At 43.6% G+C, this 21,160-nt stretch overlaps 1 protein-coding gene across 1 annotated transcript in view; it reads right to left on the bottom strand.

Annotated features, from left to right (window-relative positions):
* Positions 1-388: 388 nt before the first annotated feature.
* DRC11 (dynein regulatory complex subunit 11) overlaps positions 389-21,160 on the bottom strand; it is a 114,151-nt gene continuing 93,379 nt past the window's right edge. The window contains exons 16-19 of the mRNA XM_080399848.1: positions 15,659-15,745; positions 11,472-11,649; positions 7,971-8,209; positions 389-3,505 (exon numbers count right to left, since the gene is read on the bottom strand). Of these exons, the coding sequence (XP_080255974.1) occupies positions 3,401-3,505; positions 7,971-8,209; positions 11,472-11,649; positions 15,659-15,745 (609 nt within the window). The 3' untranslated portion in view covers positions 389-3,400. The remainder of the gene's footprint in view (positions 3,506-7,970; positions 8,210-11,471; positions 11,650-15,658; positions 15,746-21,160) is intronic.

The following is a 21,160-nucleotide window of genomic DNA, read 5'->3' on the forward strand; positions in this document are numbered from 1 at the left end:
AAGATCTCTAGTGATGCTCCTTGTGAGAGCACTCTTTAGCCTCACAGCAGGATGGGTGTTGGAGATCCAGCCAGGGCCACTTAAATGAACAGTTCAGCCATTGACACTGAAATTACTGGGTGTTGGCTCTGCTTGATGCAACAGCTTCATTTTCAAGTAGCTGCACTTTCTGTAATAATAATTATAAATAGCATTAAAATTGCTCCTCATTCTTCCCTCCCCATTCCCCTGCGAGGACTTTCTAAAGCAGAGCGAGGGCTTGGCAGCTACACAGGACAGAGCTTGTTGGCTTCATTGCCTCTCCACCTCCTGCACCCATGGAGCTGCTTGCATATACATCAGCTGTGGCTTCCAGATTCCCATGGGGGGAAAAAAAAATGCCGTTCACACTGAAAGTAGCCACCATTGCAAGCTACACCTAAAAGATCCGTGGCTCCAGTGCTTTCTCCCATAAACTGGTAAATACTGGAGGAAAAACATCAGGCTTCTGCCCTGCTGAGCACACCTGGGATGTTGAGAGGTTCACACATCCTTTCTGCACGGGGTCGGAGTCATGCCCTGGAGATGGATGTTGCCAGTCAGTGTGTTACTTTGCTATTGAGATTGCATTGAACCTGCTGAAATATTAGTTAATGGGCTTGCTTACATCCAGCCTAAATGCAGTCTTTTCATCACATCACGTCCTGCTGTCAAACCTGTTGTGGAGAGGAGTATTCCACTGTCGGCAAGATTGAGGACAGAATTATCCAAATTAGTTTTCTTGCAGATGAGAGCAGAGATGAGGTTTTTAACACAAACCCTGCCATCTCTTTGGAGAGTCTGGCTTTCCTCACCTAGGATGCGGTTGAAGAGTACCTTTTTTAATTGGGATGTGCTGCCAAATTTGTGGAGCCAGCAGCCTGCCGCAAACAAGCGTCTGCACAGAAAGAATAAAGAAAGGAAAGCCAAAGTCTGTAGCTGTTCTCTTGCAAGTGATTAAATCCAGAGGCTGGCAACTCGCACTTGTAGGGTCCCTTGTGTGGGTCATGACGAGGTTCCAGCAACTGGATTACTGCGGGGATGGCTGGGGGAAGGAATTGTGTACACCAGAAATGTCCTGAGGTGTTGCACAGAGGAGATCTAGCAAGCATTTCCTCTTCTGTTGCTTGGATCCCCTTGGCAGGGCTGGAGATGCAGGGTTGGAAGGCTGAAGTCCAGGGGAGCCCTGTATCAGACGGCAAAACGTAGCCAAAGATGACTGCAAAAACCCCGAGTTGGGCTGGCTCTGTCCCGTGTGCTGTGACGGCATGGCAGCCCGTTCCCCCCTTGGGGGGGAAAATTCACTTTATTAACAAGAGCCACCCAGTTCCCTCTACTGTGCTCAGTGATAGGATTTCTTGAATTGTTTTCTGTGCAGTTAGCTGCCTGTAGGAATCTTTCTGGGCTTTTGTTCAGATGTTGCTGTTTCCAGGAGTGTTTTTTGTGTTTGTGTTTTTTTTTTTTTTCTTTTTTTTTTTCCCCATTGGATTTCTTCTTGGTGGGAGAGGCTCAGTACCAATCCCTTCTCAGCAAACTGTTAGAGAGCTTCTCAGGCAGGTTTTTGGGTGGGCTTTTGTCTTTCTGCAGGGTTGCTGTCCTAAAGCATGTTGTGTACCCACTGTCTGGGTAAAAGTGCATTTTCGGCAAGTTGCTTGCCACCACCTTTTTGATGAAATACCTTTTCAGGCAGGGGAAGTGAGGGCTTGGGATAGTATGAAGATGTGGAAATTTTTAAAATATGATCATTCCCTTTTATGTACACCTTGGTAAGATTGTACTAAGCAGCCAGCACTGCTGTACTCCAGAGTGAATTGTAACTGGCAGAGAACGTGATGTGCTGTCCCCAGCCTGCCCTCCCTCAAAGGCTGGTTGGCCTGGCCTGTGCTGGAGGAAACCTGAGCAGCTCCCTACAGCATCGCAGCCCTCCTGGTACCTCCCAGCCTCTCGGTAGTAAAGGTATGGGCAGGTCCTTTGACTCCCTGGGGATGGTGTGCCTCGTGTTCCAATTAAATAGGTATTGTGAGTTGCCTGTTGGCAAAGACCCTGGTGAATGAGACCTTGTACTGACATAAAGGCGGTGTTGGCTCCATCAGTGCCACGTAGGATGTCCCAAAGCTTTAGGGTGTTCTGACCACTGCCTATAAATACCTTGCCCCCACAAGTGATGATTTATGAACGGGCAAGATTGATTGCCTGTTACCTGAATGCTATCAAATGCTGCCGTGGACTGTTCCCTGTGCTATTTGGACATTAAGTCTAATGCACTCGCTGCATCAAAGCACAAGACCAGCGAATCTCTGCTTCCAAGTGTCTTGGGTCCTTCTGGGCAGAAGGCATTCCTGCTACAGAGCTTCGTACTTTGCTGCTCAAGCACACAGAAAGAGCTGCTGTGACCCCACAGGCTCCATCTGTACCCTGCTTGATGTGTGGGGTCTGAATGGGATGGGGCAGGCGTTCACCAGTGGGCTGCTTGAACGGAGCTTGAAGGACTAGCTTTAGCAGAAGCTAAAGCAGGTCTAGGTAGACTGGGTTTAACGCAGCATGAAACAACCTTTTAGAAAGCTCAGCAGGCCTAATCCAGATTGTCATTGCAGCTGCTGTTCTGTCATACATGTTTTCTTAAGTAATGGATAACGCTGCCGTTTGTGCAAACAAGGTAACTTGGCATTGTTTTCTATTGCAAAATAGGTTCTCGGGGCATCCACTGACATGAGCACCACCTGACTGCTTTACTTTTGCCTTTGTTCTGCTTATTGTTTTCTTCAAACCTCATATATAAAATTTGTCCATGATAAAGCATCAAAAGGTAAAACGGTGCTGATCCTCATGCAGCTATGTAAATATTCAGCTTGTGGTTGATTGCATTAAGTGTCTTATAATCCATCCCAATTAAAAAGCAGTCTTTATAGCTGTAATAGTTTTATTGAGAACTGTAACACATTAGACCTACAGATATATAAAGCAGTTAGTTTTATAAAGCATATAGGATATTAAAGTAATGAAAGACATTAATGTGACATCAATTTTTAAGGAGAGTTACTTGCTGAAATAAATGAGTATAGCCTAAAAGTTGATGGCATGTTACAGTCCTGAGTAATGAACCCTTCTGCCCCCTAAAATCTCTTCGAATAAATAATGCTTGAGCAAGTCAGTGGTTGTTAACTCTTTATCCTCTGAGAGCTATATGTCACACTGATGTCTCATCTGATTGTGTTTTTTTTTTTTTAACTTTTTAAAAATTTATTCAGAAAGGGATTCTCTTTCCTGGAATACTTATAACTTGGGGTGTGTTATTCTGATGTGTCTGCTTTCCTGATGTCTTCCCCTCTTCAGTGAAGTAGAGCTGTGACTGGTATTGCCAGATGCAAAATTCTTGAGGAAGTTACTTTTTTTCTTTTCCTTTATTTGTTTTTCCTTTTGGTACTTTCTCCTTGTCTGCCAGTGCTCTGATTCGTGCTTTACCCAGTGGTGTCTTGGCATACCAAGCCTGGAGAATCAAAAAGGATATGTACGTTTTATTAAAACTTAAAGAAAAAAAACCTTAAACTTTTTACTAGTACAATGGAGCATTCCTTAAAAAAAAAAAAACAAACAAAAAACCAACAACAAAACCCCTCCAAATCTCTTAAAATCCTGACTGGCTTGTGGAGAAGGAGAAATGAAATCCTCAGATCTCTTGAGTACATTATTATAACAAGAAGTGTAGCAATTGCTTGCTTGAACTGTGTCTCATTAACAGGGATACTTAACTGGGCCATTTGTGTTGCTATAGTTATGGAAACGTTAGAACTTCTACGATCAACCCTATTTCCAGGGTATATAGCTCTTGTCAAAACTCCCTGTGGTCTGAAACTTGGCAATAGACAAAGCATCTACTTCTCATGGCTCTGCAAATCAATCCAGACAGTTTTTATTTCAATGAGAGAGCTTAAGAAGCAAAACAAACCCTGAACATTAAAAACCTGTTTATTGCTTTCAGATGCCTGTTCACAGTCCTGTGACTTGTAAATGATTTTGGTATAGTTGCTCTGCAAACCTGCCAAGCTCCTGGACTGTAATGTCAACAAGGCAGTTCTAGGCCATGTGAAAATAATGTAAAGTGAAGAAGGCAGTGCCTTAAAGTTAGTAGTTATGTAGGAATTAGTCTTTCCCAAGCTGTACGTACAGGAACCTTTATTAACAAAGTCCTGCCTACATCAGAGAATAAAATGCTACATGGCTGATAAAATGCCTGCCGCCTTGACCATGTTCATCCATGCGCTGACCCAGGAATGAATGTCTTTCCTCTGGCTACAGACCACTATTTCATGCCCCAGCTGTGTCTCCTCTGCCCTTTGATGGGGCCCCTGTCGTCTTCAACCTTCCTACCAATGCAGCATCCTGTGAAGGTCTGCCGTTTCCATGTGATCCACCCAAAACGCTGCTTGCAGCCTGAGCCTGGAAGGGCTGCCTCTAGGAATCTGCCTTGTCCAGTTTCCCAGTATGTGTTGCAGACAGGCAGCAGCAAGAGAAGTAGTTGGGAGAAGAGGTATTGGAAGTGTATAGGGGAGAAAAGGCCTTCACATTCCTCTCCTGGCACCCAATGGTCCTCCTTGGTGTCATGCTTCTTACAGGCTGCTTCTGGGTTGCAGAAAGGGGCTGATGACAGGCACCCTATTTGGTTCTCTTGTCTTACAGATTAAATACTGTCAGCAGGTAAATGAAGTCTGACAGCTGTCAAATGTCCAGCTGGCTTCTGGGCAGCCCCAACACAGTGATCTCTGTTCTAATTGCCTGACTGAGCTGAGCACTCCCCCTCCAAGAACCCTGACTCCACTGATTAAAACATCATGCAGCCTCTCGCGGATCCACATCTGGATGGTGACATGGGAGGTGGTTGGGAGGCTCTCGGTGCAGTGGCCTGGGCAATTGAATTTTGCTGTCTTGGGCCAAACTATTCCTGTGTCGGGGAGAACAGTCCCAGCTGGGATGGGATGGGGCAGGGAGAGGTCTGGAGATGGCTGCTTCTGGCCCTTCACGTGAGGGGGATAAGAAAGACAAGGTGGTGGTTGTGACTATTGACTTGGGGAGGTCTTGACTTCCCCAGCAGTAACTAGCAACCAAGCGATGTCTCTAGCCTTCCATGAGCCACAGACCATGAGGCCATGGAAATTCTATTTTTCTCCCCGCAGTCTCCTCCTCCAGGTTTGTTGTCCTGGGTATAATGTTCCCCAGACCTTAAGTGGGAGGTGAAAAGAACAACAAACCCCTGCCAACAGCTTTCTGGGAGGTAGGTGGGGTGTAAAGCACTGTTTGGTGGGGGTGGGCTGTGGAGGTCATCCCACTGCCTGCTCAGAGTCACTGATAAAAGGACTCCGCTGCATGTGGCGGGAGGAGCCGAGTGACTTGCGATGTCCCCTCTTGTTCTCCTCCTGTTTCTTCATGCATATATTTCAATGCACAAAATTAACCTGCCTGTTGGCTTGCAGTAATGGCTGCTTTTGCCTCGTTAGCTAGTGGAACTGCGATGTGTGATTAATGAAGCCAGCTCCTCAGATATGGCTACAAGTAGATTTATCGTTAGCGCACTAGCATCTGAACTGGGGATGTTCCTGATAGTGAGCGATGGATCAAAGTTATGATGGTTGCTTGTTGGAGGAAGCAATGGATGTCCGTAGCCTGTAGCAGGGGTTTTCTTGCATGTAAGTATTTTGTATCAGTCACTGCCAGGCAGAACTTGGTGTGCTAGCTGGACTGCAGTCCTTTGCTCCTCTAGGATTACTGTTATTTTTGTGCAAGGATTTGTATCGATCACACTGGTGCAATAATTTGTAATTTCAAAAATGAGGAAGTATAATTGGGGCAGAAATTTGAGTAAATTGAATGAAGAAATCACATTATTACAAATTTTGCATTATTTATATTCATTTTGGAACACTGGCAGAATATAAATGTCAAACAGGGAGATTCATGTTTCCAGTGAATAGAAATCAAAGATTCATCACAGCGCTAATATTCACTTTGAATGCTGCGTTTTAGCCGCCCCACTTCAAAAAGGACAAAGCAAAGCAACAGAAAAGGTCCAACGGTGGCAATGATTAGAGGCTCAGGAAGGGGAGACTTCTGTGCGAGACGAGATGAAGACACTGGAGTTTAATTAATGCATGAGGCCATTTTGACAATCCTCTTCCCCTGTGTCGTATTACAGGTGCTGGGGCAAGGTTCCATGACATTTAAGGGAAAAAAATTTAAAACAGATAAAAGGAAATACTTTCTTAAGGGCTGTAATTAATGCAAAGAAATGATTGCCACGGGACGCCGAGGACAGTATCATTTTAGCAGTGTTCAAAATGAAGCGCTGCCTGCACGCTTCGTGCTGTACAAAACAGGCACATTCATAGCAAGCAGAATAATATTTTCAAGTAAAACTTGCACTAAATACTAGCTCTCATGTTTCAGGGTACAAATGGATTACTACTTGGAGCTGGGAATGATAGATTTTTTTTTCTTTGCTGCAACACTGAACCAATAGCCTTTCCCTGAGGAAAGATATTGGTTTAGATAGGAAGCATGAGGATAAAAAGAGTAATTTGCCAAATATCACAAATGCTGCCTGCGTTGAGTGAGCCAAATGGCTCTAGATGGAAATTGGAAAGTGTTCAACAGGGCTGGGAGAAATATGCACTATCATTAGGTTAGCAGTGGAAGAAGACTTGGACAAAGTTGTTAGAAACTGCATCCTGTTTATTTTGTGAGGTGCTGTGGGGATTCAGAACCAGAGGGGATTCAAAGAGCAGAAGGAGAAGGAAACCTTTCAGCCAGGACAACTGGATGGTTTAAAAGTGGGTCTGGGTAGAAGCTGGGGTGGGGATAGGACTGAGAAAGCGCTTTTTGGGGTCTCTTGGCTTCAGTACAGAAGCCCTATCCCATCTGGAGCCCCAGGTGTGGGCTGCCTGCAGCATCTTGGTACACAACAGGGTTTTCTGTTCTGTGGCCAAGGCTTTCACTAGTGTTTAGTAGGCTTGGAGTGCCTCAGTCAAGTGTTGTACCATTTTTCTGGAGTGTCAGTGTTGCTAAGTTGCAGTGTTGTGCTTGACTAGCTAGTTCAAGTCCGGTTCAGCCCGTCCCTAGGCTACAGTGAAGTCACTACAGTAAATACATTGTAGACCTATACCTAAGCCTGATAAACTGTTCCCATCAATAGGAAAACTAAGTGATACAGTGAAAGCAGAGTTAACTGCTACATAAAGATAATCCTAGTCTAGGGAAACAAAGGCTAATTATTACTGAGCTACATCTGGAAAAAGTAGTTGTTTGCAGGGTGATCCATGTGCATTTGAGGTATGTGCAATGTGCCAGGTTTTGCCTTCAGGATTTTACAGCCCTGAGGGTGGGGAGAGGGAGGGAGCTTGAGGCAGAAACTAATTCTTATTTTAAACCTGTATTTTAAATCAAAACTCTTATAAGAAAATTCTTGTTTGAAATGATTTAAAATAAGGACTTAGAAATTGAGCCTTATGTGGAACACCTGCATGTCTAGGTTTTTTGTGTTCTCAACATAGCCAGGCAGGCTGAACACATCAGCTCAAAAAAAACCCCAAACAAACGATGCATTGTACTAATGACGCTTGCGTGATTTATCCATGCATGTGAAAGCCACTCTGTTCAGCAGGAGCAGGGTGAGGGCAGTAGGTTCAGCAAAGCTGTGTGCCAGGTGTGCTGCCCATGCGGAGCTGCTGCCTGTAGTAATGACAGTTTGCCTGGCACGTCCAGCTACCCAGCAGCCTGGGCTGCCAAACATCCCAAAATGGGAAGAGGTGGGTGTTTGGTGCTGTTCAGCCATACATCATCATTCAAACAGTGATGTGCCAACCCATCAGCAGAATTAGCGGGTCTCTAGATCAAATGTGCCCGGACAAGGACGTGGCAGGGGATGATGAAAGACAGCTGGTTAACATAGCTCTTAATGTCACCTTAAATGTTTCTTCCTCCTCTATGTACACTGGATCCTGCCTGGCCAGAGAAGTCACGAACTCGGCAGTCGTCAGAGGCTTCCTGGTCATCTGCAGAAGGCGTAGCTCGCTCAGGACAGCTTGTACTGCCTGGATGATGTGTCCCTGGGTGAAACCATCAGACACTTTTGCTAGGCAGCTTATGTTCAGCGAGCTGGTGATCACTCCACCGTTCTGCAGAATAATGTGCTTCCATAGCACTGTTCATCAGGATCCAGAAAAAGAGAATGGCAAAGACATGCGTTAAGGAAAGCAGGAGAAATATTTTTGCATTCTGAAACTGAAACAGGAAAACAAGGGATATCAGTCAGGAAAGCCAGGATTCACATTTTTCATGTTTGCTGTTTCTTTCATCCACAGGTTTGTAGCATAGAGGCCTTCAGGCACATCTGTTTTCGAACCATTAGTGATCGTTTGTTGGCTATCAGTCAGTACTTTTCCGAAAGTCATTAAGGCCACATAATGTGAGGTGGATAGGTGTGTAAAAATGGAAAGAACTAGTTAAATGTGCTTAAGTACGCACAGAAAGAGAACCTGTCCAGCATGTTCCAGTCTGGGTGTGTAGAGACTTACGCACCTATATTAACAGCCTGCTTTTATCTCCATGACCCTGGTCACCAGTGACTCCTGCTGGGCTGAGGGCTGCTATGGGGACTCGATCCTTGGTTTGGAAGCCTTTGGCTTCCAGCTCTGCAGGCATGTGTTGCAAAGGCCAGGTATAAATTTCTGTGATTGGCACTTTGCTGCTTATTTGAATGGTGAATCTGTTTGTATCTTTTAGCTGTGAACCTCTGTGATATGAAGGTTTTCTTAATTGTTCGTGAAGTGCCTGAGATTTTGCTTCCAAAAATAAATTTATAGGAGTAATAACATCTTTTGTTTTATCCTATATAAAGTAATGGTCTGTCTCAGAGAAACTTACTAAAACTTTCATGCAATCTCACCATGCTTTCCTTTAAAGTCTTATATAAAAACACTTGGGAAAAACAACAAGTATTATGCATAGAGATTAAAAAGGTTGGTGAATGAGACAGACAACTTGTGATTTGGGTGTTGTGTGTTTGAATGCATATATGCAGTATGAAAATGTGGTTGGGGAGTTAACGGTACTGAGTGTTGGGGCAGCTGTGTAATGGAGCAAACCTGCCCCATCCTTCCTTCGACTGCTGCGTCAATACTATGGACTCATGCCCATAACTATTGACAACTTTGTATTACATTTTTCACTCGGACAAATTGTGGTCTTCCACTTGAATTATATCTATGCTCGATAATTATTGGCTGAATCACTAATTCATAAAAGAGGAATTGATGCACACAACAGTGAGCACTGCTTCTGTGCAGCCATAGACTGTGTGCCGCAGCTTCTGGTGCAGGCAGGACCTGTGTGTAATACAAGCTACTGACTTGCTGGGTGATTAATAGCAAGAAACCGGTATAGGATCGTGAATCTTCAAGTTTAATGATTTCCATTGTATGTTTACTATTTCCATTGTGCATAGATTGGAATATTCTGGTTTGTAATGAGAGGGGGTTGTAGCAGACGGGTAACGTGCACTGTGGCTGTGAGTGTTTGTTCTGTTATGGCTTTCCTGTCAAAACAAGTTTCTCTAGTTCTCGGACTGGGTGTCAGGCATTGGAAGGTGAGGGCTCTCTGTGGTAAAGATCATATTTCCATTGAACTTCAGGGAAGGCTGGAGCTAAAGAACAAGCCAGGCAGTGCCTTAAATGGGACAATGTCAAAGAAGTAAAACTGCAAGTTTAATCTGCTTTAAAATGTCAAGAGTTAACTTTTTGGGGCATTCTTAAGTTTGCAGTTGAAATCCCTTCAGCTGGCCCTTTTGGACTCCAAATTAGTGGTGAGAATCCCAGAATGTGACAGCTCAATCTCCAGAAGTGAACACAGCTAAATTCAGCTGCTATCACCTCCTTTCTCTAGGTCTTATTCATGTCCCTTATCTGTTAGCAATTTATCAGAGCTGTAACGTAACATGAAACACATGTTAGCTTGCTTAGAGACCGTTTCCCATCCACGCTATGAAAATTATTGAACTTGGGAGAGATTTATAATGTGCTAGACAGTCAAAACCTGTCCTGAGCTTGCCCAAACGTGCATCATCTCAGTACCTTGGCTGCCTCTGTGAAAGGCAGTTAAGAAACTGGACTTTACAAAAGTCATGCGACTGTACTGTGAGAAGGTGACTATGTGGAGCAATATTGTAGCCGGGGTACAACTGTGTAGCCAGGTCCCTGAACTGAATGTGGTTTCCTTTACTACTGTATTCTGGGATGTGATCTATCAGAAATCAGTAGCATGAAGGGAGTCTGTTGTCTTTGATGTGGTGATCAACAGGGATTTCCATGCTAGGAGCTGCTGGTAGGAGTGCACCATTGAGAGTCCTAACCTGAAGTGTTTGGTGACATTCTGAATAGCCTCAAACCTTTTTTCAATATTATCTTTAGACTGGACCTAAACAGCCCTTCTGCTTGTGAGTCACCACGTTGAGACCCCTTAGTGCCCAGAAAACTGTTCAACCACGTATCCATGATTAAACCACAGGAAAAAATTATGTATTTCTGGGAACAAAAGCCCTTCTACCAGCCACTTCTGAAGGATGCGGACAAACTTCCATTTTTCTTGTAGTAATTGATTCCCATTACTAAGCTTAATTTGGAGTGTTTCTTCCTAGCCAATGCTGAGCTATTGCAGGCTTCAAGATGATTCAAATCTGAAAACAAACTTGTATTCCTGGAAGTCTGTCTTTTTCTAGCCATGTAAATTGGTGTAATACACTGTTTTCCTGACAAGCTTTAAATCTCAATGTATGGGGTACTCGGTGAACTTGTCAGGCTTTGGGAGAGCCCGTCTGTCACTGCAGACGTTTGATAGACTAGGCTTGCAAAATTGTGGATGCCTTTAAGATTTCCCTAATGATCCGTAGGTACAAAAATGGAATTTGCTAGTGACAAAACTCAGTCCTCCAGACACAGTTCTGTTTATGGAGGGATTTTGAAGTATATTGTTTAGAGTATGGAAACTGGATAGGAATAACAGAAACTTAGAATCCCTGTGTGAAAACAAAAAAAACCCAACAAAAAAACCCCAACAAAACAAACCTGAAAAAAACAAACAAAAACCCATCACAAAACCTAAAAGCTTGGATTAGAAAATTTGCACTGAAATAGGGTCCTACCCTTCAAACAGGGGAAAAAACAGCTTGGGCTGAACTTGCTGTGCCCTAAACTAATGAAAAATTAGTCACTGCCAAACAGTATTTTAAACTCTTCTCCCAACTTCCACTTTTATTATTTGCTCTCTGGGGTAGCCTGTATCTGTACTGCCTTCACTTTCAGGAACTGAGATGTACCCGGGGTGTGAATTTAAAGTCAGTTCTGAGGATAACCAGACAATAAGCATGGATTTTAAACAGTAGGAATCAACAGGATGATTTAAATACTTGCCAAATCTTGAAGCGTAGTCAGGCCTAGGAATAAGAATGATTTTTTGGTAAACTTTGCAGAAAGGTTTAGGATTAGCATCGAAGGGACGGTTGGTAGTTCCCACCAGCAGCACTCTGTCCTGCGCTTTCAAAGCCTTAAGGAATTTGGGGAGGATCTTTTCCAGGTGTTTCAGGTTCATCTTCAGGGTGTACATGTAAATACAAGAGGAAAGAGTTGTTACTGATGCTGACAGTTTAGAGTTAACAAGGTGAAGTTGTAGATGTGCTATATACAACAGGTTTTTGTGCTTTTTTTAGTAGTCTAGTTGCATTTAGTATGCTCATCCCAAGTAGAATGCCTCTGTCTTCTGAAAGTCAGGCAAACACTCAATTTCTGCTTATCTATTTGCGGGTTTGTGCTACTGCCTTTCTATATTGAATTTGCTGGTACTGTTATTGAAAAGCAGGAAGGAAACAACTCATGTAAAGAAGGAAATCTTGATTTCCAGTTCAAGGAGAAATATTGCTTGGACCTGTGCACCTGATGAACCTTAACAGACAGAAAAATTGCCAGGGTATGTAACCTAGCCTGGAATCCTCCCAGCTCTTGGAGGTTATGGTCTACCAACTCCTACCCATGTGAATATGTAAATGTGAAACATATACTCCCTGATTTTTGCTATGATTTCTAGCTTGTTGAGGCTTTACCCTGAGAACGCAAGCTCTTTTGAACTCAAGGTTCACTTCTTTGCAATGATTTACTATTTGACTTTTAACAACCACTAGTTACAAAACAGATGAGTATTGAGCAAAGCCTGTTATTGTATAGCTATATTTGATAATGTTCAAGTGAATATTGGTTGGAGAAGCTTAATCAAATTGCTGTAGTGTCACTCTACTGTTAATAAAGCTATAAGTGAACAGCTAGGTTAGGATAGCATATCGGAGAAGTCCAATGACTTGAAAGCCTCTTTTCAGAAATGATTGAAGCTTAACGTTCAAGTCGCTGACACCCACTCACTTGAAAACTTTACTCTCCAGATCAACTCGTGATTTATTTTTTTTACTACACAGTAAGCAGCTCCCTGAAACTTGAGCTTTGATTTCAGATTGGCTTTCCTTAATGTCAATAAAAAAGAAACTGCCCCACAGACCTTCTCAGCTAAAAAGGTTTGTTATTATAAACACCTGTAAATCTACATTGCATGTACAATCTTTGTGATCCAATCTCTGTTGTCTGCAGTAGCAGGCAGCTGGCAGAAAGGAGACAAAGCTCTGCTTTTTGGAGGGAAAGCTACAGAGGAGGGAAAATTGGGAAATTGATAAGAAATCCCTAAAGTCTCTGCATAGAGTCACACAGTTATTCTTCTAGCTGAACTTGTCTTAATTGTGATATGTTTGTTTTCTTATTCTTCTCATGGTCATACTAGGCATCTTCCTAAGTTTGCCAGTTGCTTAATGATAATGAGCTGAGCATGTCTTAGCATTAGGGCATAGGTCCCACTTCGGAGCATGGGCATGCTGCCTGCCAGGATGATAACCCCGGCTCATTTTGTTGCTCTTGTATGAACTATTTCTGTGGCCATGACACAATGCCAGCTGCCATCTTTTCATCTCCTCCTTGTTGTGCCGATGCACCCAATGCTCCCAGGAGAGCAGGATGCCTGTACTCGCTCCCAAAGAATGTGCCTTGTATAGTAGGTACGCCCTGGAACAAAGGAGAAGTCTTGGCTTTTTTCTTGTTCAGAAAGAAAGGATATTGCTCTGTCAACGCCCAAACGCTGCCGTCTGAGGGCACAACCTCAAATGACAAGCTCTTATCCAAACTTTGCCATTCCCTTGCTGGGAAGCTTTTGGTAATGAGCTTTGCTTCTCTGATGATTAAACAGGTTGCTGTTACATAGCTGCTTTGAAAGGTTTAGCCAATCTTGCCACCTTTGCTCTGCCAGGGAGATCTGATCACAGCAATGACAGAGATACGGATTTACTTTAACATTTTATGCTGGCTGAATTACTCTGTGATTTATGTATCTGTTGCTTCTCATAGGCTTCATGCTTTCCTTCTCTTCATGTATGTTGGAAGGAAGTATAAATGTTCTCCAATGTTTTGAGACTTCAATACTGCTAGAAAAGTGAGAGCTATCAAATTATTTTAGTTTTGGGGGAATGTAGAGGAATCCCATCTCACTGAAATGACTGATAGAAGATATAATTGCTTCAGGTGAGACATAGTGTTTTCTGGGCCTGTGGTATGTTTTTTGCTGGAAAAACTGATTATCAGGAGATGCAGAGAGCTGTTAAAACAATTGTTTCACCTTTTACTTGTGAAAGTCCTAATTTATCCCTAGCATTTAGAACATATTTTTTTGGGGTGACAAATTATATTCATGGATTCCCACTGATCTACTTGTTGGTTCCAACAAGTGTTCATTGCTCAGCTTGTAGGAATCTTAATTTCAAAATGTTAAATGACTGAACTGGTATCAGAGACGAGCTAAACACTCCACTCATGGTAAGCCTACTAAACCAGACTGGCATTTACATGTAGAAGCTCCTGTTATGCTTGTGAAACTAATGTGTGTCCATAGTGTGCGCGTTTCGGGGATGTGTCCTGAAAGATAATAATATCTCTTCCACTTGGAAAGAAATGTGCCAGTAGCAAGAAGGGCTGCTGAAGAGGCAGCCTAGGATTTCGGCCATCGTGTGGACTTGGGCTGGAGAGAAGCGGAGTGAATGGTGAAGGCGACCTCGACTTCTTTAACGAGGAGGAGCTGAACTGCTCACGCATCGTCCTTGGCAACTAGGTTTATACCACAATGTATTTGCTATTTGACTGCTTTGCATCCTTTGGGAAGGACTGGAGAAAGACTACTTTTCTAGTGGGTATTTGAAGAAGTTAAGGCTTATTTTGTATTAGGTTCTCAGTCACAGTGCTGGAAATGTTGCATTGGGATGAGCAGAGTGATTTCCCCTTGCTTCTGAGTGTAGCTCATCTCCAAAATTCTAGTGCTCCCAAGAAAGGCTCCCCAGACTGCTTCCAGTTACCACTGCCTGTCCCGCCTGTTTCATGCTCTCTGGCTCAAAATACTGGCTATGCTGTGAACTATCTTGGACGTGTGTGATGTCAAGCCTGGGGCCATCCGCTCCCACCAAGAACACGAGACCTTTTGTTAATACCTGCAGGTCTTGGGATGCAATAACGGGGGCAGAGCTGATACCTCTGACTTTGCTCTGGGAAGGATAAGAAATTTTTCCACACTGGTGGTCATCAAAGCAAAGATTGTCAGTACTCCAGGCAATCTTTGGCCCCTAGTCTTAATTTTAATCCCCATCTGCACTCGCTGTCAAGGTTTGAGCCCAAGAGAAAGGTTCCCTGTTGGTGTGGAGGCTACTGGAGCTCACCAGTCACTGCACACCCATGAGCTCACACAGCCCTCGCAGAGGTAACAGCCTCCTCCAAGGTGATGTTCCCCAAACCTTCCAAAACACAGGCTTGTGGCCACCCCACAGTCTAAATGCACAGGACTTGCCTTAAGAAAAAAGGTTTACTTTTTCACATGGAGCTCTAAAAGTAAAACATTTTGCAAGCAACATGAATCTAATCAGGATTTCGGGTGAGCTCTGCTCTGCTGCAGTGGTTGAGTTTCTGTGTCTGTTGGGCAGTGTTTTAATTTTCTTTCTAGTAGGGAAGCTACGTGAGAGAGGCAGGAATGGAAGCAATGGCAATAGGGCTCCTGGGAGCCCAAAGAAAATAATCAGTAAACATAACTATTTAACATAGGCTCTTTGTTTTCACAGTGGAAATTTATCCTTGTTACTTTATTGTTCATTTTGGCTCCATCCAATTTCTCAAATTAATAGAGCTGAACAATTTAAGCTCATCTTAACTTTTAGTTTTTTGTCTCCTGTTTTGAAATTCTCCATTTTTCTCTTCTACTTTTCAGTGCACTGATGAGCAGTGACTGGACTATTTTTAAATAAAGAAGTATAGGTGTAGGAGAGAAATGTGAGCTCTTGGGGGCTCTTAAGAAGTCAGAAGACTCCCTTAAAAGAAAAAAATGTTTGTGAGACAAGCTATTATCAAGCAAGCTTTGGCAGGTCTGGTCATACTGGTATGTGCTAAGCTGAGAAATACACTTGTTCCTTTGTGTCTGTTGTAATGCAACAGGAGAAATTACCCGCATGGAAATAAAAAGAGAAGCTACTCACCTCTTCTTCAGCCTTCGGCACTGCTTTAGAAAATATTTTTTCTGTGTCTCCAATCCACACAACTGAAGGCTGCAATTGCTTAGCCACCTAAGAGAAAATGGGGGAGAGAAGGCAAGTAGTTGATTAAAATGGCTATAATTTCATACCTGGGAGCCTGTAATTATGCTTTTGAATCCACATTTCAGCATTTAAAATTAGCCTGGCTGCTTTTTTTTTTTTTTCCAGAACGGTTCAGCACTCGTAGATAGCACTGGCTTTTTTCAGCAGCCTTGGCAAATCAAACTGTTTCTAGCCAGCAATCTAACGTTAAGAACCCAACCCAAATGGGATCGTTTTGACTGCTATGCTTATCTTTCCTTTCTCAACCCAAATTCAGCGGCAGTTCTGCAGAAGGAAGCCTGGACTTGGAGCTCTGTGGCAATAGACAGACGACCGGCAGCTTGGGACTGGCTGCCCTTGCCTGTGGGATCCCTCGCTGGTTTTCTGAGGGCGACACAGATGGGGAGACAGGCAAGACACGGCTGGTGCATGAGAAGTGAGGGTGCTAATGGTGAAGCAAAACAGGCTGATATGCATTCAGGCTTGCAAAATAACTTTTAATTTGCAGTTAGCCCAAGAATTAAAACAGAACCTGTTAATTTGAAGAGGGGTGTGTGTGTGTGACCGTACAAATGGGCTTTCCGGCTCCAAAGTCAGAGGCACTATACCTCAGGTTCACAGCAGGATGGCAGCAATGCTACAGGCTTTTTCACATCTTGCGCTCTCCCTATTGCTATAGAAACGCCAGTGGTTTAGACATTCCGCTGCCAAATTTTGATCACTTTCCAGTGGCTCTTGGAGCCGTGCTACTTTGCTCAGCAACAAAAGTGATGGCTCGAGGAGTCAATGGGTAACGAGAGGGAGAGACAGCGTTCTTCTGTCCTGTTTGGGTTTTTTTCCCCAAGTTGAAACTGCAGCTTCCAGAAAGGAAGCTTATAAAATAGATAGGTTCTATATATCACAAGCCCAGTGTCTGATTGACAGCCAGTGCAGGAATAAGTCATGAGCATCTTTCTTCAAAGCGCTGCAGTTCATTTTAATGGACACGTTTCAAAAGCACTAAGCATGTGTGTCTGTACAGTAAAAATGGATTGAATATAGGGGAAAAGAATAGTAGATGACGGCTGTTACACTCGTTTGCTGTGCTGCTGATGGGGTGAAGTGGAAACAATGCCATCTTTGGCATGTGACGCTTTATTTGTAGTAACTCGTCAGTCCTATAATATGTCAAGTGGTACCTCCAAGTTCAGAACAGTTTCATTGAGGAAAGCTGAGAGCTTTTTCCCTTTGGAAGGCAGGAACTCGAATATTTAGCATGAATAATTAAGACTGAAAAAATAAAAACATATTGTGAAAGAGAATGCGTAAGTCCTGCAGAAACTGATGCGTGGACCTATAGCAGTTATGTGAATGTTTGTCTGCACATACAACTTAAGAGGAACTTGAGTCCAGCAGTGTATTGAGTACACAACCTGGAATGAAAGAACAGATTAAAATTGTACAGCAATAACTTCTGCCATTATAAGACCAGATGCTTTTTTAAATCTATCCTCCTATTTATCTGTGTTCATAGGTATGTTTGGCATATTCCTAAGCCTGCACGTGCTCTGCAAGGTATGTTTGAGAGGGTAAGCTTGGGGCTTTCATTGGACTGAGCTGTGCAGCAGCCTTGAACTCTGGCATTTTCTGCTGAGTAATGTGCTAGCCAAGGGCTCGGGCACCTGCAGAAAATGCAAGTCAGGCCTAGTGATTTGCACTTGCAGGTGAATTCAGTTAGCTCCTGGATGCTTGTAAACAGGCTTGGAGACAAACAGTGAAAGAAGTGTAATGTGGTAGCATGGTCACATAGCAGAGATGGGATAACTGACGTTCTTTGTAAAATTAAGACTTAAAGAAAAAAATAGGTCTAGTTTATGTTGCTAAAAAATCTACAGCTTCTTAAAGAACTGCATTTGCATTTCATGCACCTGTCACAATCTACTATGCCGTGTGGAAGCTCTGACTCAGAGAGCCTTACAGAACTCGGCACTGCTAACGAATGGGTTATTGGCTGGGGCTTTCTGATGGTGCCTTTACCTTCTGAAACATAAGATAACCATTTTTTCTTTTTTGCCCCTGCTCTGTGTGCCTGGAGAGGCTATCAGGAGGGAGATGAGGCAGTGGGAGACGGTTCCCCTTGAAGCCTGCATTTCCTCCCCTTCCCCAGTGAAGTTTGGGCTGGTGGCATGCTTTCTGCTCAAGTTTACAGACTGTGCACACACGTTACCCCCCAGTAGGCTCTATCACTGTGCAATCTGCTGTTATTGTGGTGCTTTCTCCCCACTTTGCTCGTGTTTATGACCCTGTTAATGTCTCGGCTGCTGACATCCTCTAATGCGCGTGCTAACGTTAATGTAAAGAGGTGCTGTGCCTTTGCTTCCCAAGGAGAGCAGTCTCCTCCTGGTATTTTTGCTCTGTGCGTGTAGTGCAGCTGTGTGATGTCTGGGGAGCTGCGTAGCTGTTCTGCAATGTGTTCTCCATACCTGTGTGTCTGATGCTGTGGTGTGATGTGACAGGGGGATAAGGGTGGGGGAGGTTACAGAGGCTGTAAAAGCTGTTGGCAATGGTTGAACTCCGCTTGTGTACTTCAAAGCGAGCCATGTTGTCCTTTCAGTGGGGCCGCTGCAGTCGGGGAAGTGCAGATCTTCCCCGTTTGGCTCGGAGATGACTGCTGTGGTTAGCAGCCCTCTGAAATGCAGCCTTAAGTTTTAAATTGGACTATACTTTCATTTTAACTCTTAAGGAAGAATTCTCGCTGTTGTCACACCTCTCATCTTTTTTTGTCCCCATTCTTTCCCCCACTGAGTAAGTGGAAATAACAATGAAGGAGCCAGGAGTGAGGTTATTCTTAAAGAGAGACTTTGCTTTCTGGTTTGAGGCAAACATCTAAATGTATAAAGTGACCTGCATATCTCTTTCTGGTGTTGATACACATGAATATGACCAAATTCAACACACTGTGTTTGGGCTTGGCGATTCCTTTTTTTTTTTTTAGATGGATCAGACACCCAGAATCCATTGGCATCTAATTTAAATTGTTGGCAGATACGTAGCAGACTGTATATCCCCCGTGAAAGTGCTTCATTTGAATTATCCATGGACAGTTTGAATCCATGGATAATTAAATGCACTGTACATAATTAATTTGTAATTGAAATTTTATTAGCTTTGCTGCATTTAACAATTTGTTGGAGCTGCCAGCAGATGGCTCCTTAACCCTTCTAATACCGCACCCAGACAGCAGCCACCTACACTTGGAAACTGCTCTGATCATAGAAGCAATAGTTTAGGTTGGAAAGGACCTTAAAGACCATCCAGGTCCACCCCCCCGCCACGGGCAGGGCCACCTTCCACCAGCCCAGGCTGCTCACAGCCCCATCCAGCCTGGCCTTTAACACTGCCAGGGATGGGGCAGCCACAGCTGCTCTGGGCAGCCTGGGCCAGCGTCTTGCCACTAGTAAAGCAAAACGATGGGTCACGGAGGCTTGATTTGCTCTTCAGGAAAATCATTATTAAAAAAACCCCACCTTCTCGTCCTGCTGTCTGTCAACATTCATCAAAGATGAAACAGAGCTTCTGAAAGCCTTGGGTTAAACTCTGGCTCTGGAGTTTGGAAAGTGTGACAGTTAAATTGCTGCACTTGAGAGACTTGATTCTTGCAGGGCACATGCACAAGGCTCCTCTAGACTCAAAGGCTTTGGTGGATTTTTTTTTTTTTTTTTTTAAAGGCCCAAGATTAAGATTTTCTGGAAGCTGGAATAGTTGCTGAAAACTGCTCGATACTCTGTAGTTTATATTTGCAGAAATGCTTCAAAGCAGCTAAAGGAGCAAGATGCTGAATAGGCCTTATCTGTGGGAGCCTCACCAGGCAAATATTCCAGTGGCACGGTGATCGTGTATTTTGGTTTGTTAGACACAAAACTGATATAAAACTATATATATGTATAACTATAAATACTGTCTTCCAACAGGATGCATTTAATTTTTTGACACTAGAGGAACACAAGGTAAAGCTGCCTTGTCACAGAAGTAACCCTGTATATTTGAGCATTGGTGGCATTTAGCACTTCAAAGGTCTAGGCTTCTAGCAGGCTGAACTGTACCAAGAGAAAAATAATTGCTCTGGGATGCCTGGGAGAAAGGCTGTCTGTACTGTTCCCAAACTTTCAACTGTAATGAAGAGTTTTGTGTGGCAGGGAGATGCTAAATACACAGAGTTCTGTCAATGTGCTAGGGTAAGCTGTACCTGGTTCTTCAGACTGCCAGAGAAATGACTTTTCTGAAGGGACAGTGCAGCAGTGGGTGTGAATATCATGAACCTGATTCGGTGGAAAAAACCTGGCAGGCTTCAAAATCACGTTGTCTCTAAACGCTGGGTTCATATACATCCTATTCCTTTTTTGGCATAATGCTTTTATGGTCACCTCTGACTTGCTAAACAGCGTAACCAAACAGCCTGATAGCGGTCCCCTAACAGTGAGGTGTTGAAATATTTCTGCAGCTTGCAGCTCTTGCTCGGTACAGATGGCTGCACAGCAGCACACTGAGCCGTTCATACCCGTACGTGACTCCTCTGCTGGTATTTCCTCCTGGCCACCTCTCTCCCAACCTTTTAGCCTGGCCAGTGTTGCACTAATAACATTCTTCCATGTGTGGCTTTTCGTACAATGTGCTTTCTGTGTGCTGCTGCGGCCCTGGTAAAGGACCCAACAGGGGCTGTCTCACTCTGGTAGTGATTAACTTGATGGCTGCCTTATGGTTGCTAATGGAAGGCCAGTGCTTGTCATTTTTATTGCCTTGGAGTTAAGCCTTGTGAGCTACCTGCATTTTTACACTTCTGCTTCGCAGAGTCATGAATTCTACCCTCTCTCCTCAATCCTTTCTGGATATGTTTGTTGTTTGTTTTTTTTTTTCCTGTGCATTCTTTGCATCTTTTATACAAGCTGTTGCACTGCAGCAGTGTTTTGTGCCTTGATGGGAATGTTAGAGAGCCAAGCCATCGGTTGGTACGAGCTGGCAGAGAGCTCCACTGAGTTCAGGCTGGCTCTGTACATGGAAAATGTGGCTTAGACAAAACATTACAGCATGTTCTAGTTCATGCTTGAAGGATGAGTTTGGTTTTGGGGACTGCTGGGAAATGCTTCTATATTGGAGACAGATCCTCTTTTTTTTCGTTCCAAAGTGCAGCTGACCTGGCAGGCTTTGCTGTGCCTTTATGGAGAACACAAGTACTTGAGCTTTTGGTGTTTGCAGCTTCTTTCAATGGCTTTCCTATTTGATATTAATCTATCATACATTTCCTTTGAATAGCAGATTGAAATGTTGGTGTTTTCATGTTCTGGTATGAGAAGTTATTTCCTCCACATGATATGTAAAATGCCTGCTTTGAGGAATACGCAAGCCTCACGTTAGATCAGGGCTGGT

The sequence above is a fragment of the Falco punctatus genome (assembly GCF_963210335.1).
Source record: "Falco punctatus genome assembly, chromosome: 8".
NCBI classification, from domain to species: domain Eukaryota; kingdom Metazoa; phylum Chordata; class Aves; order Falconiformes; family Falconidae; genus Falco; species Falco punctatus.